Source organism: Uranotaenia lowii, unplaced genomic scaffold, assembly GCF_029784155.1.
Source record: "Uranotaenia lowii strain MFRU-FL unplaced genomic scaffold, ASM2978415v1 HiC_scaffold_59, whole genome shotgun sequence".
NCBI lineage: Eukaryota > Metazoa > Arthropoda > Insecta > Diptera > Culicidae > Uranotaenia > Uranotaenia lowii.
In genome coordinates, this window is record NW_026598522.1 from 95,156 (window position 1) to 113,867 (window position 18,712).

At 36.1% G+C, this 18,712-nt stretch overlaps 2 protein-coding genes across 8 annotated transcripts in view; both read right to left on the reverse strand.

Moving 5' to 3' along the window:
* Nucleotides 1-10,860, reverse strand: part of LOC129760370 (AP-1 complex subunit gamma-1) — a 95,427-nt gene extending 84,567 nt beyond the window's left edge. For 4 of the 7 annotated variants that reach the window (XM_055758020.1, XM_055758018.1, XM_055758019.1 and 1 more), the window contains exons 1-2: nt 10,551-10,860; nt 3,930-4,728 (exon numbers count right to left, since the gene is read on the reverse strand). In XM_055758020.1, the coding sequence (XP_055613995.1) occupies nt 3,930-3,949 (20 nt within the window). In that variant the 5' untranslated portion in view covers nt 3,950-4,728; nt 10,551-10,860. The remainder of the gene's footprint in view (nt 1-3,929; nt 4,729-10,550) is intronic. The other 3 variants (XM_055758016.1, XM_055758021.1, XM_055758017.1) reach the window with 3 other exon arrangements.
* A 3,188-nt stretch (nt 10,861-14,048) lies between these two features.
* LOC129760369 (T-complex protein 1 subunit epsilon) lies at nt 14,049-17,425 on the reverse strand. Its single transcript, XM_055758014.1, has 4 exons — nt 17,094-17,425; nt 15,113-16,094; nt 14,524-15,052; nt 14,049-14,317 (listed from the first exon to the last, which is right to left on the reverse strand). The coding sequence occupies exons 1-4, from the start codon at nt 17,199-17,201 to the stop codon at nt 14,305-14,307; spliced, it is 1,632 nt and encodes a 543-aa protein (XP_055613989.1). The 5' UTR covers nt 17,202-17,425; the 3' UTR covers nt 14,049-14,304.
* Between the last annotated feature and the right edge of the window lie 1,287 nt (nt 17,426-18,712).

An 18,712-nucleotide genomic window follows, 5' to 3' on the forward strand; every position in this document is an offset into this window, starting at 1 on the left:
TAAATTCCTCCTCCTGGCCGACCTGAGCATTGAAATCCCCGATGACGATCTTGATATCATGTTTTGGGCAACGGTCGTATTCACGCTCCAGCTGCGCGTAGAATTCGTCTTTGTCGTCACCGGTACTTCCGAGGTGAGGGCTGTGCACGTTGATGATGCTGATGTTGAAGAACCGGCCCTTGATTCTCAACCGGCACATTCGTGAGTTGATCGGCCACCACCCGATCACGCGCTTTTGCATCTTTCCCATCACTATAAAAGCTGTTCCAAGCTCGTGTGTGTTGCCGCAGCTCTGGTAGATGGCACGACCATCTGGATACGTTCGTACCGTGGAGCCCTTCCAGCATACCTCCTGCAGCGCTACGATGTCGAATTTGCGGCTCTTCAATTCGTTGGAGAGCACGTGGGTACTGCCCACAAAATTTAGAGATCGGCAGTTCCATGTTCCAAGTTTCCAATCGCTAGTCCCTTTTCGTCGCGTGGGTCTTTGCCGATTTCCATCCGAAATTTGTTGTTCGTTATTCGTTGCTTATGTTTTTTAGTAGTCACAGGCTCGCAAGGCCCGCAGCTAACCCCACTATCTCGCAGGAGGACCGTCGTGATGTGTTGCCATATATGCTGAGTGGATAGCTCAGAATATTCACACGGAAGTGAGAAGTTTCTCATTTACTCATTAAGAAATAAATAGTTTCTCATTTCATTATTCATAAATGAGTACTTTCCCGAATAGGAAATACGATAAGTGGAGATTGCGTCAATAGCAATCGCTAATGAATTGTGTAGCGATGTACATAAAGACTAGACTGACGAAACATGACTAAAGATAACTCTATTCCACAACCAAAACCTGCGTTGGATCTTTCATTTCAACACAAACAATAGTTGTGCTTTTCCAGTTCTTGAGCTCCTTAGTCAAGGCTCTCCTCGGTACTCCTCAGAAAGGTTCAGGTCCAATCAACAGTCCCTGAGATCCTCCCGTAGCTAGTTGGTCTGCTTCTTCGTTCCCGAGGATACCGCAGTGGCCTGGTACTCAGAAAATATTCTGTTGCTTTTGGCCAGGTTTCTTAGTGCAACAATACACTCCCATACAAGCTTGGAGTAACATGTTAACGTACTTAGTGCTCGACGAGCGGCCTGGCTGTCAGAGAACGTTGTGGTGACTTGTGTACCTGTATCCTCTTTCCAAACAGGCTAAAGTGCATTCTAGAATTGCTTTAACTTCTGCTTGCAAAACTGTTGACCAGTTTTCCATGGGAATTGAGATGGTGAGTCTAAGTCCGAACACCTCTCCTCTCCCCCAGTTCTATTATCCATTTTTGACCCCTCAGTAAAGAACTTAATCGATCCAGGAGGAACCGCAGTCCCACTTGATTCTCACACGCCCCTATTGTTGAAAGTTACACTGAATGATACATACGTCTAGATTGGAAACGGGTTCCATCCAGTCATCATTCTTTACAATAAGTGAGTTTAGATGTCCTGTAAGATCCCCCTCATAGAGAATTTTTTTAGGCACTACGTTCTGCCTCTAACTCAATGAATTGAGGTCGTGACAGAATATTTAGAAGTGTATTGAGAGCCTCGTTTGATGTGTTTCGCATGGTTTCAGTTATAAAATAGAGTTGTTATTGGTACTAGTCCAGTCAACAATTGCCGTGTGGTACCTTCGTCTTTTCATAGCTGATTCGATTGAGTTATGAGATGCTCTCTCGAAGGCTCATTCGATGTCTGGAAAAGAAGCAAATGTTGTTTCTTTTGCCTCCATAGTCTTTTCAGTTTTGGTGTTAGTGTATATGTAAAGCTGTAGCCGTGGACATATATTTTTTGTTGACGAACTGAAAGCTGTTTAGCTTACTTAAGCTAAGACACTGCGATTTAATGTACTCGTTAAGTATCATCTTCATTATTTTCAAAATAACTGATGTTAGACTGATAGGTCTGAATGCCTTTGATTGAGTTTTATCTTTTCTCCCTGGTTTTGGGATGAAGATAACACGCACCTTTTTCCACTGATTGGGAATATGACACAGGGTCATACTGGCGACTTGGCGACGAACATATCTACCATGCCAGGGGTTACTATTTGTTTTGCTTGCTGTATCTGGATTGGTATAATCCATTTCCACAAGCAGCTTTAAATAGCTCTAATGTACTGATTGCCCAGTGTAATCATTGACGGTTTATCAACGCAGGTTTCGATGGAATAGACTTAATTCTTTATTTTTTTGGGATTTTAAACCAATTGGTTTATTCATCCCCAGTTAATTCTTTATTCAATACTTTAGCGAGGTCCTTACATAACTACACTCTACAATAGCGATTGGTTATTCCACCAGCTAACTTCAATACGCGAATTATCAATCGGGGGTTTCATCACCTCTCCTCAATTCCCAGATTGAGAATATTGAATAGCATCGTCGACTGTCGAGCTTCCCTCAACACCAACAAATTCTTCCAGCCGTTGGAAATCAGCAGACGCATGCTAACCGGTACCTAGTTGTATATCGCTAGATGGAGTCTGAGCTTTTCCTCTCAAACTCGACAGTTTTTGTCGTCCAGCTTGGCTCTGGAGTCGGAAATGAGGCGAGGCTGGCAGGCAACTGACCGTCGCCCAAACAACTTCCCCTAATATGCCAGAATGTTCCTCCAGCAGTCGAATGCGAGCTCACGACAGCTTAGCGCCACACCACGGAAGTAACTCACTGAGCTGACCAATCTTGGGTCTTCTCTTCCCGACCGTCGGAAATGAACTCACGCTACTAACCGCAGCGTCACTCTTGGCTGCATCGAGATTGACCCTTTCGGACCCCGCCTTCCGGGCCTCAATCAGTGATGTCAACAACCTTCTTCCAAATTTTGTCTGTATCTTTCAGATTTTATGGACTTCCGTCAGACATTTTTTTTAGGTTTTCCAGACTTCCAGACTTTTGACATTTCTTCTAGACTTTTGAGTGTGGACATGAATTTTTCTACAAAATGGTCAAAATTCAATAGGTCGTGGAAAAATGGCAGGAAATGATTCCAATTAGTAACTAAAAAGTGAGGAATGCTACGAAGATGGATGAAAAACAGGGAGTTAATCATAGAACGTGCTACATCTTCCAGACTTTTCTAAAAAAAATAGTTGGCATCTCTTAAATTTATTCCAAAAATTGTTAGTGTTCACCAACATTTGAAGAATTCAGATAAGATTTTAGGGAATTTTTGTTGTTTGCTGTTTGTTGCCTTTCTTAAACTCATGCTGGGAATCTCTCTGTACCACTACTTTAAATTCCAAATTGAGTAAAAGAACGTGAAAAATACTACTCGCGGTTTGCATCCCACCGTGTTTACCGAAAAAAGCTATAAATTTTCCGTATCTCGCTGTGATGGTAAAAGCTCAATGGGTGGTAAATATCCTTGAAGGAAGTCCAAGTCATAGAATTCTAAGCTGAGCACTCTGGTGTTACCTTGCTGAGATATACCAACTAAATTCTAGTTCTTATTCTTCCGATTTTCTGATTTATTATCATTTGTTTTTAAAGTTTATGATCTTAAAAACTTAAAGTTATGTAAACCGGAAACATATTTTTTTCTAGAAATTATAATGTTTTCCTAATTTTCTGTGTCACTTTCTCTAAAACAAACAAATTTTTAATTAAATTGTACCCAATCAAAAGAGGCGTCTTTAGCGAAGTAATAATTCCTTCTGCAGCAAACAAACCAATTAAGCTTGTTAAGAATGTGACAAGAAAGAAAAAAGTAAACCGTTCATCATCAATGTGAATGAACGAGAGATGGTGTTCGTGATAGTTAATAATAATTTCTGGGACTGACTGACGAAAGATACGGGATGATGACGATGGTGGTTCGATGATAATAGAAGATTCAAAGAAACAGAAACAAAATCCTACTTATCAAACTGTAACAGTAGCAAATGGACAGCTTACCCATGATCGGAGGCATTCATCTTTTGTCCGTTGACGTCGTCTCCGTCGTTGTTGACCTCGTTTTTTGTCAAGCTTCTCTCACTTTGTGACCGCCGTTAAGTTAAATTTAGCTGGCTGGAAATGACGGTTCCACCGAAACGTCGTTTTTTTAATAGCACTTCCGACGATTTATCAGAAGAAAGGAAACACCAAACACTTGTGACCATAAACAGCTTGGAACCCGTAGGATCAATCCAACTATTCTTCTGGCTAACGCCCGTTGTTTTCAGAAGACCCACCACACTTACACAAAACACAATATTTTTTTCTATATTTTGGATTGGAACCTACTGCTCCAGCACAACAACCAGACTTGGGTCAGCGATTGGCCGGATTGCGGGTGTAGGCGTCACTCACGGTGCTCAACCGAACACATAACACAAACCTGGGTCTGAGATACGGGGGCCTGCTGATAATGACTCCCCTCTTTGAATGGTGGCTCAACAACCACACATCAAATATCCATCCGTGGCCGTGTTTATTACGACGATGGCTACCACTCAATCGAAAACCGGTAATGGTGATTGCATTTGGTAGCTTATAATGGTTGGTATAAACGTTGAACTTTTTTTTTTCTCACTTTTCGATTCGATACAAGCTCTGCCGATGATAAATACGCCTTTTTCCTGTCGTGATAACCATACTCTGATGACACGTTTCAACACACCACTACTTCCTATGAGTAACAAATTGGATATTGTAAGGGTTGTCTCGATTACGACTTCATAAACACTTGACAATTTTGCTGACTTCAATTTATCTGTAAGAAAAAAAAGCCAATGGTAGAAGATTAAAACTTAACGGACCACAGGATGATAATATTTCAAAGCAAAAATTCGGGGAAGGAAGTCAATAAATATAAGCTTGGATTTTAATTTCCGACTAGAGTAAACCTACGCATCCGACAACTAAACTAACGTTCTTGGAAAATGTCGAATGAAATCGATGCACTCCTAGCTGCTATTCATGGAAAAGAATTTATCAAATGAGGCGCTTAGGATCAGAGGGGTGCAAGTGCCGAAATGATGATTTCGAGAAAACGGGCCTCAAAGTTTTTTTTCTAAATCAGAATTATCGAATCAATTTTTCTACTAAATTTTCGATGGAGCGTGTCTCATGAGGTCTAAAATGAACGATTCTGAAAGAAAAACCAAATTTTTTGCGATATTTATGTTAAAACGGCGAACTACTTTTATTGATATTTTTCACTTGCACCCTTCTGATCCCAAGAATGACACTTGCACCCCTCTGACTCCAAACAATATGATAGCATCCTTTTGGAACCTGTATGTAACGAGTATTTTCAGTACGATACTAGATGTTTTGTTTTTGTTCACACATTTAATTTTCTGCGTTTTCGGGCTTCAAATTTCTATGCAACTTATAATGAACGAGGTTTGCAAGTTCCACTATCCTAATTCCCAGAATTTGTTGAAAACTTTCAATCTTTCTTTTTCCTTTATGGATACATAAGAATACCTGCATATGTGTTCATTCATTGAAATTAACTGTTTAGCTGGTCGCTTTTTCCGGTAGAACCAACGTACGCTTCCCCTTGGTTTCGTAGCTTTTTTCGCAAGATGAGTTTCCAGACTGCCTGATTTCGTTGGCGTTTTTGAGGTCTTGATGAATGGCCAGTTGACTCTCAAGGAATGGACTCATTCTCGCTAGCAACTTCTGATTCTCCAGAAGAACCGGTGATGTTTAATTTTTCTTTTTTTGGTCTAATTATACCAGGCCTCTTTCCTAAACAGTTATGTAAATATTCCTTAAAAGACTTGATGTAATTTTTTATAAACTACCTGTCGCAACGACCCATCTGAACTTTTCGAAGTTTCATTTTGTTCCGTGGGATAGTATGTGACATCATGATCAGAGCCTGTCGAAAACTCTGAATCCTCTGAGCTTTCATCCGAGAGATTTTTCTTAGATATATTTGCCAAAAAATTATTCCCCCTTATTCTGCGCCGCGCGTGAGGTGACGATAGTCGAATCGAGTCGGAGTCACGTGTGTCTTGTCACTTTATTCTCGAAGCCGATGTGACAGAGCATACGATTTGTACCTCACGGTGACTACTAGATTAGGATAAGAAGTCAAAAAGTTCATTCTAAAAGACGTTTCTCACCTAAAGCGACTACTGGAATCGGGTGACTCGACTATCGTCACCTCACGCGCGGCGCAGAATAAGGGGGATTGTTAAGTGCGTTTTGTGTTTGCCTTTTATCCCTATTAGCATTGGCTAAATTTGCCATAAAAAAATATTTTAGAATTTTTGGTATACATAACAATGAGATTTTCATGCCGACGAAGTTACACCTGAATCTATTTTCAGCACTTCTCTATCTGAGGACTTTGGATTATCCTGGTCAGAACCAGTAGAAAATCCTAGTAGGAGCTAGATGATGTTGTTTTCAACTGACAAAAATGTATACGTTCTAATGAAATTAGCCTAAAAGTATAATCCTTTGGTGTCAGAAGGGTGCAAGTGCACTTGCACCCTTCTGACACCAAACGAAACAGGATTTTCATTGACACGTTTTTTTATAAATAGCTTAAAAATATCGAAATAATTTTTCTTTTGACCTATGTCTTCTACAGAATGTTAATCTATACTTTAACTATCCAAAAAACAGTTTTTCTCAGTTTTGATAAAAAAATCACTTGCACCCCTCTGATCCTAAGTGCCTCAAATGTGTTTTTTTTCTCTCCTATATCATATGAACTAGACTAGTGATATAGCTATTGTAGTAACCAAAAATTGGGTTTCGTTAGAAGGTCGTCATCGGCCCGAGATTTCAATCGGTGGTACCGAAAGCATTGTGGAATGACGACGAACGACGAGGACAACATTCACTGTGTCGGATGTGTGTCGTCGTGTCGATTTCGATGACAGCTGACCGACGATGAGGGGAATCGATTACTTCGCTAAACTCTACAGAGATGCTATCAGATTGGAGCAGCGTAGCTTGGAAAGGAGTGCACATCTGCGTGGCATTTCGTTCTATCTATCTGGGGAAATATTCATTAATATAGATGGCGAAATCGAACGATATTCTAGGATACTTCTACGAATAAAATCAAAACTATGAGAATCGATTGATAAGTAAATCAAAAGACGTTCAGATTCACAATTTGGATTTTTGATTGCAGATGAAAAAATAACTTTCAGATTTCATTTTTTAAAGGTTCAAAATAAATATCCAAAATCTCAAATTCAGATTTAATTTACAAAATTCAAGATAAAATTTAAATCTCGAGTAAAAGACGATAAAAACAGCCCTCGAATTGATAATTCTGCCTTAAGATTCAGATTCCAGACTAAAATTTAGATTCGGACTTCATATTGAGCATTTGAATTTAGATTTAAGCCAGAAATTCAGATTTCCAACCAAAATACAGATCTCAGACTTGAGATTCAGCAGATTTTTTTAATTCAGATTCAGACCTCAAATCCATATTTCCGATCTCAGATTCAGATTAAGATACAGATTTCAGATTTAGATTTCAACTTCACATTTCAGATTTAGATTTCAGCTTCACATTTCAGATTTAGATTGATATTTTATTTTAAAATATTAGGTTCAGTTTTCAGATTTGAAATTCAAATTAGAGATCGAGATTTCAAATTCAAATTTGCGATTCAGGTTTTAGATTTGGTATTAAAAATGTCAAATTGTTAGATTTTCAAATTGAGATATTTTAGATTCATATTTCAGATTCAGATTTTAGATTTTAGACTCAGATTTCATTTTCAAATTTCAGCTTCAGATCTCAGATTAAGATTTCAAATCTAAGATACAGATCTAAGATTAAAATTTCAGATAAGGATTTCAGATTCAGATCGCAAATTCCAGTTTCAAATTTCAGATTTCAGATTCAGATTTCAGATTCAGATTTCAGTTTCAAATTCAGTTCCAGATTTCAGTTTCAGACTTCAAAACCAGATTTCAGATTCTTAGATTTCAAATTTCAGATTCAGTTTTAGATTCAGATTTAGATTTTAGCCTCAAATTTTATAATCAAATTTAGATTTTAGATTCAGATTTTAGGTTCATATTTCAGATTTCAGGATTTAGGTTTCAGTTTCAGATATCAGATTTCAGTTCCAGATTTCAGATTTAGATTTAGATCTCAGATTACAGAATAAAATTTCAGATTCAGAGTCAGATTTCAGTTTCAGATTCAGATCTTAGATTCAAATTTCATATTTAAATTTCAGATTCAGATCCCGTTTTAAAATTTCAGATTCAGATCCCAGATTCAGATTTGAGATTTTGATTTTAGAATATAGATTTCAGTTTCAGAGTTAAGATTAAAATTTCATCAATTCATCTCTGATTTCAGATGTCAGATGCAGTTTAAGATTCAGATCTCAGATTCAGATTTTAGATTACAGATTACCGATTCAGATTTAAGTTTCAGACTCAGATTTCAGATTCAGATCTCAGATTCAGATTTCAGATTAAAATTTCAGATTCAGATCGTAGATTTCAGTTTCAAATTTCAGATTCAGATTTCAGTTTCAAATTTCAGATTTCAGTTCCAGATTTTTTAGTTTCAGACTTCAAATCCAGATTTTAGATTACAGGTTAAAATTTCAAATTTCAGATTCAAATTTTAGATTAGATTCAAATTTCAGTTTCAGATTTCAATTTCGAATTTCAGATTTCAGTTTCAGACTTCAAATCTAGATTTCAGATTAAAATTTCAAATAAAATATTAAAATTTCATATTCAGATTTCAGATTAGAGATTGACATTTCAGATTGGAATTTTAGAATCCCGATTCAGATTTCAGTTTCAAATTTCAGATTACCAACAGATTAAAATTTCAGATTGAGATTTCTGTTTCAAGCCAATCCAGATTTCAGATTCTGATTTAAGATTAAAGATTAAGATTTCAGATTTCAGTTTCAGAGTCAGATTTCATATTCAGATTTCAGATTCAGATTTCAGTTTCAAATTTCAAATTTCAGATTCAGATTTCAGATTATAGATTAAACTTCAGATTTTGATGTCAGATTCAAGTTTCAGACTTAAATTTCAGATTTAGATTTCAGATTCAGATCCCAGATTAAAATTTTAGATTCAGATTTGCGATTCAGATTTTAGATTAAGATTCAAATTTAAGTTTCTGAATTAAGATTAAAATTTCATATTCAGATCTCTGATTCAGATTTCAGATTCAGTTGAGGATTCAGATTTTAGATTACAGATTCAAATTTCAGATTCAGACTTCAAATCTGGAATTCAGATTATATTTTACATAAAAGATTAAAATTTCAGATTCAGATTCCAAATTCAGATTTCAGATTTTGATTTCGGATTCAGATTTCAGATTACAGAAATTTCATATTAAGATTTCAGTTTCAAATTTCAGATTACAGACTTAAATTTAAGATTAAGATTTCAGTTTAAGATTCAGATTTAGATTACAGATACAAATTTCAAATCCAGATTTCATATTCTGATATCAGGTTTCGGATGTCGAATTCAGATTCAGATTTTAGACTCAGGTATTCCAAACATCCATTTGAGATTTAAGATTAAAGATTCAGATCTCAAAAATAAATTCCAGATTCAGTTTTCGGAACATAAATTCATATTTTAATTTTAAAACATTGATTTTAGATTTTTAGATTTAACAAAAAATTTTCAAAGAAAATGCAAAAATATGAAATATTCTGGTTATTTTGATTTTTTTTGCAATATATCATCATAGTAAAAAAAAATCTCATTTAACATAAACAATAACTGAAATTCCTGAGAAATTGTGACAAATTCATCGCCAGTTCAAAGCAGAGGTTGCAAAATACTTTGCACAGCCTAGCAGTAGCAAAAATTGACGTCACAACTCAACCCAATCAATTCAATTAGCGAGCCAGTGCTGTTATTATCGTGTTTTGTAAGCTTTTAGTTGAACAAAATCTGCGATTGAACACGTATTATAGAATGCTCATAGTGATTTACTGTCGCGAAAGATATCGACATTACATCAGCCAGCAGAATTGACTTCTTTCCCCAGACAGGGCAAAATATTGTTTCCCAATTCTTCGCCTGTATCGTGTGTCTTTTTCTTCGGTATCCATTATTCGAAAACGACCAGCCATTTGCAGTCTTCTTGCTTGCTGCTGGCTGACTTTCTAGAAGTGGCTGGCTCTTGTTGGCTTTTCTTCCTCTTTACTTTCTACCCACACTTGAAAGCCTTTGCGTATATGGGATGGAGTGGGAAACTTCATAACTGGAACAGCCCAAACAGGTTTTCGTGAGGCTTGTCTACCGTATGGCCCTCGACTCGAATGCTCCAAAATGACGACTGACTGGCTCAAGGCCCAAAATGTCACCAGCTGCTTCCAAAAAGCCAATAATTATTGCTGCCACTATGTTTTTCGCTCTCCTCCCATCGTACTGTCACAATTCGCACACGAGTTTTCATGGCCTCGGACTGACATCCGACTTCCGATAGGCTTTCGTCACAGGAGAATCCGGATATGGCACTTCCTTCCCTAAGAAATCCACACAGAAAAACTCGGCTCAAACAAGCGAAAAATCACTTTTTCCAGCCATCGATAAATAACCCACCAATTTTTCCGCCACGTCACGCACAGCACACAACTCTCGGAACATCCGTCGAAACTCCGCACACCGTATTTCACCATCCACCGAAAACGGAAACCCGTAGACCGGAAACGGAAACGCGAACCTGAGAAACGAAAACGCAAAACTCCACGGCGGAACTGCACCTACTTTGTAATCGAATGCTAGTTTATCCAAGAGGGCACACTACTTCTTGCCACAATATATTCGTCAGGGACGGTCGTCGGTCACACACAGAGCGAAAATTCTCACTTTTGCTGCTGCTGACTGCGATGAAGGAACCGAAAAAACTGGACTGCGAACGAAGAAGGAAACGCGAAAAACGGGAGAAAAAAGTTCGAGTCAAAACTGACAGCACCCTTTGACAGTTGGAGTGGTTCGCGGATTCGAGAGGAGATAGCGCTGTGAAAACTGAAGAGGGATAGGAATGTGACGCAATAAAGGAGTAAAAAATTACAATTTTTAGTTAACATTTTTAAAACACACAAATAGGTGACGACAGTTAGGTCACAGACCTCTAATCACTTGGTTTAAAATCCCTGAGAAAAAAAAGGACCTCTAGTCACCTTATTCCAATAGTCGGTGTAAATGAAGTGACAGAGGTGCATCCGAAGTGACGACTGTTGGAATCCAGTTGACTCAACTATCGTCAACTCACGCGCGGCTCAGAATAAAGGCCATAATTATTATCATTCAAATCGGTTTTATATTCTTGGAAAAATATGCCTTTTTTGTTTTTATTAGTTTTATCATTTTGATGATTTTTAACTCTTTTCGACATTTTAAATGGTTTATAATTTCCGTCATTTTTTGTTGTAATTTTCATAGTTTTTTGTTGGTAAATTTTAAATTTTTGACAGTTTTTGCGTCAATTTCGGCCTTTATCATTCATTTAATTTAGTTATTTTTTAGTTTAATTTAATTGTATCACTTTTGTTATTTTTGTAATTAAATAGTAAAATATTTTTGTCATGTTATTTTTTTCCGCCTTTTTTATTTCAAAATATATTGCTTTTTTTTGTCATTCCAGTAATTTGCCATTTTTGTTGTTCTTGAATTTTTTTGTCAGTTATTAATTTGAGACCAAATTCAATATTTTTTTACACGATAAAACATTTTTAATATTTGTGAATATGTATTTATCTTCTAACTAATTTTGTTGTCTGTAACATTTTCATCAGTATCCTGTATTTTTTCCCATTTTTATTTTTGTCATTTTTGTTTTACTTTCAAAGTTTTGTCATTATTAATTTTATTTATTTATTTTTTTTCATTTTGGTTAGTTTTGTTATTTGAATCAGTTTTATAAATTTTCAGTTCAACGAATCTGGTTTTAGCGTCTTTATTTTTTCCTTTTTCAGTTTTCTCAATTTCTTACTAGGGTGCCCAAAACGGGATAACACATGGCACGCTTCCAAATAAACGAATGGTAAATTAAATCAATGAAATTCTTACTTTTTTTTTGTTCTTTTCGCTTTTTCTAAGTCCTTTATTTTTATTTACCTTAAAAATCATTTTAAACAGTTGTAAATGATGTGTACATCAAAATTAAAATAAAATACGATTTTTCACTTTTCATTTTCATACTTTCTGTCAGTTTGGTAATAAAACCACTATCATGTTATTTTTGGCGTTTTCGTGATTTCCATCACTTATGTTAGACTTTTCTGTTTTGCAATTTTTGGCAATTTCGTCGTTTGAATTCTGTTTCCGGTTGTTTTTACCTTCGTCGTTTCTGTTATTTTTGATATATTTTTCATTTTTATTATTTTTTGTGTTTGCCATTTTCTTAATTATATCATTGATGGTGTTGGCTCGATCAATAAAAAAGGGCTTTTTCAGCAGACTTTTCAGTACAGCTCAAAACTGTAATTTATTTTAAAGTTAATTAGTTAAAAGTTATAAAAGAAAATGGTATTGTACCTACATTTATGGTCCTTTGATAATTGTTAGATCGAACACCAACAGGGCGGACGAGCTAATCTTCCTGACCTGATTGTGAGAAGTATAATATAGTTTTATGGATACAAATCAATGTTATTTACTTACAAAGATATCCGGAATACAATGAAATAAGAAAATTACTAGCTCTAAATAAGTTTACACTTTTAACTGCGAAACTTTATGGCGAGAAATAAAAATGGCGTGGCACGCGACTGCATACTTTTAAAGGGGAGCCTAACACGCTAACTTAAAACAATCATTTCTCATCTAAACTGTTGCAGTGCGGCCAATCGCGTCAACAGATGGCATTTTATTAATATTGTATTTTTCATTATTGTCAGTTTCGTAATTTTATATAATTTTCCGCATTTTAGTTTTTTTTCTCTCAATTTAGACAGTGTTTTAAAATATAATTTTACATTTTTTTTCTTTTTTATTTGTAAACTTCGGCATTTTTCACTTCTTTTATTGTTTTTTCGTTATTTTTGTAGTTTTTTCTTTATAAAGAATAATATTCAAATATTAGTCAATTCAAATAATAGCCAAATTTTTCCTTTTTTTTTGTCAATTTTGTAATTTTTAATTTAGATTTTTAATGTTTCATCATTTTTTTATGACATAATATCTGATATTATCTGTAAAATTTGTCACATTTTTCATTTTGGTCTCATTTTTATTATTTGCACCAGGTATTTTTTCTTTTTCAGTTTTGTTATTATTTCTTCTTTGTCATTTTTTCTAAAATAATTTACGATAGTTATCTCAACTTTATTATTTTTTGGTGTTTTCAAATTCTCGTAATCTTTTATCTTTTTTTTTGTTATTTTTGTGTTTCATGTCAACTTCGTTTTTTTTGTAATTGCAGATTATTTTTGTAGCTTTGATGTTTAAAAATTTTCTTATTTTTGTCGTTTTTGCTTTATCATATCGATATTTTAAAGAACTTTTGACGGCTATCTTTTCTGGTTTTCGCCATGTAAATTATTTTTGTTTTATTTTTCAATTTTATTCTTTTTTGCTGGGTAGTATGGCTGGAACAAATTTGAAATTTTTTTTTGTCTCTTGGAGTTGAAACATCTACCAAAAAGTAATTCAAATTTGCAATAATTTTAAACAAATTGGGCGAAACTTGCATACAATCGACATAGCGCAACATCGAAAAATCGAGTTTTTTTTATCGAAAATTTGAAAAAAATCTCGAATACAAAAGGTGATAAAATTTCCATTCTCTACAGTTTCACTTTCATTTATGAATTTTCGAAAAATTTATCAAATTTTTCAATAAAATACATAACTTAAACTTTATTTATTTCCCCCTTCTGGATTTTCGAAAAACCCGAAGGGGGGATGACAAAAAAAGAAACTGAAACTTGTTCCGGCCTAATTTTCATTCGTAATTCGTTATACCGTATTTTGCACAGGTTCTGTATTGTTCAACGAAAAAATAGTAGGTACGTGAATTATCGGCTTTTTATTGCTTTTTTAAATAAATCACTGAAGGAATTTCTTTCATACTTTTAAAATCTTATAATATCCATGTTGAGTGTACGAGGTTATTTATTGTTTTGTGTACGCTAGACTTTACTGGTTCAAATGTTGTAGTGTTAAGTAAACGAGAGTATAAAGCACTTAACCATCTAGTTGGATTTTTTTATTCTTTAGAATTAGTAATAGTTAGAAGCTCATCAATGCAAGCTAAAAGATGAATGAGGTGATTTAAAAAAAAACAGAAAATGAACTTTAACAAGCTTCATTTTCAAACCACACACGGACCATGCCGATAAGAAAACAGCACTTACATACCGTTCCTGTTCAAGAATTTATTTTTGGAATTGAATTGATTTCGGGCATGAAAGAAAGAAAATAAACATGTTTGTATGTTATTAAAAATATTCACTGCCTTATTCAATGGAATAGGAAAAAAAACCATTTATGAATCGGGTAATGCATGATACTTGCAAGCGGGTGGTGCAAACACGAAAGAAAAATTTAAGATGTAAATCTAAATAATTACTTATCGGCTGGTGTTCTAACATCGTCGATTTTGAGGATCATCTTGACCAGCTGGGTAGCCAGGATGATCTGCTGCTTTTTGGAGTGCAACGATTCGATTACGTGATGGTCCTTCATGTCCGAGTTACCAGTCAGCATGCAATCCACACCGAGGGTTGACGTATTTTCGGCAACCTGCCGTGATTTCAGTTCTGCTAGTGTTTCAATCGGAAGCAATCCGCTGTTTTCGGCTAAAGCTAGAGGAACCGATTCCAGTGCTACGCTGAATGAACGGAACGCGTACTGTTCGAGTGTGGACAGCTGATCGGCTTCCCGGGCCACGGCCAAGGAGCAGGCAATTTCAGCAGCACCACCACCATACACGATACGAGAATCCTGAATCAGGGATCGCACCACGCAAAGAGCGTCGTGGATTGAGCGTTTGGCTTCGGCGGTAATCATCTGGTTGCCACCGCGGATCAAAATGGTAACGGCGCGGGAGTTCTTGCACTCTTCGATGACCAGCATCTTGTCCTTGGTTGTTCCGAAACCTGGGCAAACAAAATTTGTGTGAAAAAGGATTGAAAAAATCGTTTATAAAAGCTTCTTACTCAATTCGCGGACCAATCCAGCGTAACCCAGCTTATCGGTTGTCAGCTCTTCGAAGCGCGGTACGATTCGACCTCCGGTTGCGATAGCAATCAGCTCAATCTCAGGTCCACCAACCCAACGCACAGCCGGAAGTTCCTGCTGCAACAGCAAGTGATTGGCCTCATCGTCGAAGCCCCACTGGCAGATGGCCAAGGTAGCGCCAGCATCCTTTACCTGCTTAACCATCTGCAAGAATTTCTCCTGCTCATATTCACGCAGCTTACGGTAATCATCGGCCGAAGTAACGTCCAACTTATGCTTGGTCTTGGGCTTTGGCGGCTCGAACGGGCAGGTCAGGATGGCTAGCTTAACATCTCGCAGTGTCTTAGGCATTTGCGAGTGGGACATTGTTTTGTCCACGACCACACCCTTTACCAGGCAAGTGTCTTCCATACGGCCACCAACCTTGCATTCCAGCTTGATAAGTTCAAAGTTGACGTCTTTCTTTTCCAAATCGGCAACAGTCAGAACTGCATCGACAGCAATCTCAGCCATTTGTCTGTGACACTTGTTGACGATCTTACTACCCAAGGTGGTCATAGCCACTTTAATCAGTGGTTCCTTGTTCTCCCGTGAAATCGGGAACGGTTCAGCAATCGAATCCAAATGTTTGATAGCGCATTGAGCGGCCAGTTCGAACCCATCGGCAATACGGATCGGATGAATACCGCGATCCAGCAGCGATTCGGCCTGTTCCAATAGAGCTCCAGCCAGCACAACCACACCAGTGGTTCCGTCACCGATTTCGTCGTCCTGCGACTGGCTGAGCTGCACCATCAGCTTGCCAATTTCGTGATCCACATCCATCAGCTTCAGGATGGTGGCTCCGTCGTTGGTAACCGTAACTTCGCCATCGCCGCTGACCATCATCTTGTCCAGACCCTTGGGGCCCAACGAGGTTCGGATCGTGGAGGCGATCGATTTGCCGGCCATGATGTGACTCTGGAACGGAGAGGTGTGAAACGATGAATACCGATGAACTTTTATCAAACTGATAGAAATTTCAATCCGTTGTAATCAAAATTCATTATCAGAAGTAACAACCAGATGTAATATTTTCAAACTAGCAGAAATTTCATACTATGTTAGGTTTATTTTCATAAAAAAAAAGTCTCAATACGCTTTGATAATTTTCAAATACTGGGCCTCTCAATTAGTAGAAAAAAATTTCATAAGCAAAAGGCTTAATTCGCTGGAATCCTTTATACAGCAAAAGTCTAAATTCACTTACCATTCTATTCTATGAACGAAAGTCTCATTTTTCATTATTCTCATCTAGCAGAAGTCTCAATCAGTTGTTGCAATGTATCTTAACCCGCCTTCAAACTTTATATAAAGACAATTAGGCAATTTTATTACACAAACAGTAACCTCAATTCATATGTATAAAGTTTGTTTCCGTAAGCCTCAATGTATATTTACAAAATTTTACAGAATTCACAAAGTTAACAAAATTCAATAAAACTACAAAATTGATAAATTTTTTTAATCAATTAATTTTTAAAATTCTATTTCGAAAATCATAACATTAAATTTTACTTTTTTCTAATAGTTCATTTTAACACACATAATGCTCAAATGTATCCCCGGTGGAGTTGCCCTTAATGTTAGGGAGCAACATACAGATTGAGGTTATGGTTGGGATGGACTCATCCGGCTGTGAAAAACACTTTCAATTTTCTATTGAAAAACATGTTCCGGAAGTGAAAACCTATTCAGAATCCCCTCAAATTCAAAGAAAACAACTTATTATCCCGAAAAAATATATACTAAACCCCGCCTTTCTAAAATAATTTAATTTTCTTTCTCGATGGTTCCAATCAATGCCTTCGTTCACTCAACCCACACGAAATCATAGCGTTATAAAGACGACCCAAACCCATGTGATTCCTTGAATGCAATTTGCCAGCTAACGGGAAAAGGTCAAAAAGAAAAACCTACCTTAATGGCATCGTTTCCGGTCAATCGCTTCTGGTTCTCCTGATCCCGGAGGATGATGAAGGGCCGGCCGTACTCATCGAAGGCAATACTTCCCGGTAAGGACATCATCTTGAGGCGTTTTCTCCTGAGACTCCTTCGCCGTTTATTTCAAAACACTTGAACGCTGAGTGAACCGTACCGTATCCGGTCACTTTCGAATTCCGGAAGCACTAGGGAAAACTCGCTGGAACCACCGAAAAATCGTTGCAGCTGGTCAGCCACAAAGGAAAGAACGGTATCCGAACTCGCGTGATGAACAATCCAGCACGCACTCACACACTTCAGGGGATCGGTTTTTTTTGGGAAGAAAAACTTGACAGATGAGTCATGTTTTTCTCGGTTGACGGAACAGGGGCGTGGAAAATTTTCCAATAATTTTGCTGGGCATGTGGCTGTCAGTTAGCTTCAACAAAAGGCTTTAGCAGAGACACGAACCAAATGAAAGATATCACAGTTGATTGAAGGAAGGTACACTGATGAGTTGATTTTGTGCCCAGGAAATATTTAAAAGATGAAAAAATTGTATATCATTTAATTTATAACTGCCTAATAATGTCTTTAAAATAATCAGTAGATTAATAATGTTCTTACATAATTTAAAAACAGTTGAGTAAATGATTGACTCATTTTTCCAAATAACACATGTAACTATAGTTACATTCAATCACAGTTTACACAAAGCCATGGTGACGTGGTGTGTGGTGGTAAATTTACAAAATTTATTAAAAGTTTCAAAAAATAATTAAAAAGCTTTTAAAGTTTTGCAAAATTACCTTTAAACAATTAGTTGAAAAATTGTAGGGAAGTTAGCAACATTCAGGGATGTTAACTTTTGCAAACAAAAAAAAAATAACAATTTTGAAAATACTAAAACTAAAATGTATTTTTTAATGTTGGAATTTGAGTATTCTTTATAACCGTAAAGTTTTTTTTTTTTTTTTTTTGTTTCGATTATAGTCGTTTTACCATCATTATGGCATTCGCGACTTTATCAACGTTACAGTTGGCGGATCGTTATTGAAAAACTTATCCGGTACAACTGTGTTCGATGTTTACTCTTGGGCTCGAACTCGCAGACATCCGCTCAGGAGACAGCAGACTTGCCAACTGAGCTATATCACAAGCCCAACGTAAAGTTTTGAAAATTTACATTCATGAAATATGTAGAATTAAAAAAAAATAAAATAAAAATCCATGCCATTTGAAAAAAAGAAAAAGAAGGAAAATTCAAAATGTAAAAAAAAAAATTATTGAAAATTTGAAAATGCTGCAAAGATGTAAAGTTTTGAAAATTTACATTCATTAAATTTGAAGAATTATAAAAATATAAAAATCCAGGCTGTTTGAAAATAAAACAGAAAAATTACCAAAATAATAAAAATCAAGAAAATTTTGAAAAATTATAAATGCTAAGAAATATTTAGAAGAAAAAATGTAAAACTGGAAAAAAATATCAATATCAGGGAATTTCAGAAAATTAGGAAATTAGAAAATTTGAACCAAGGAAATATAAGAATATTCAAGAAAATCTAATAAATCGAGAAACATAATTCGGGACATTTTGAAAAAGGGGGAAACCT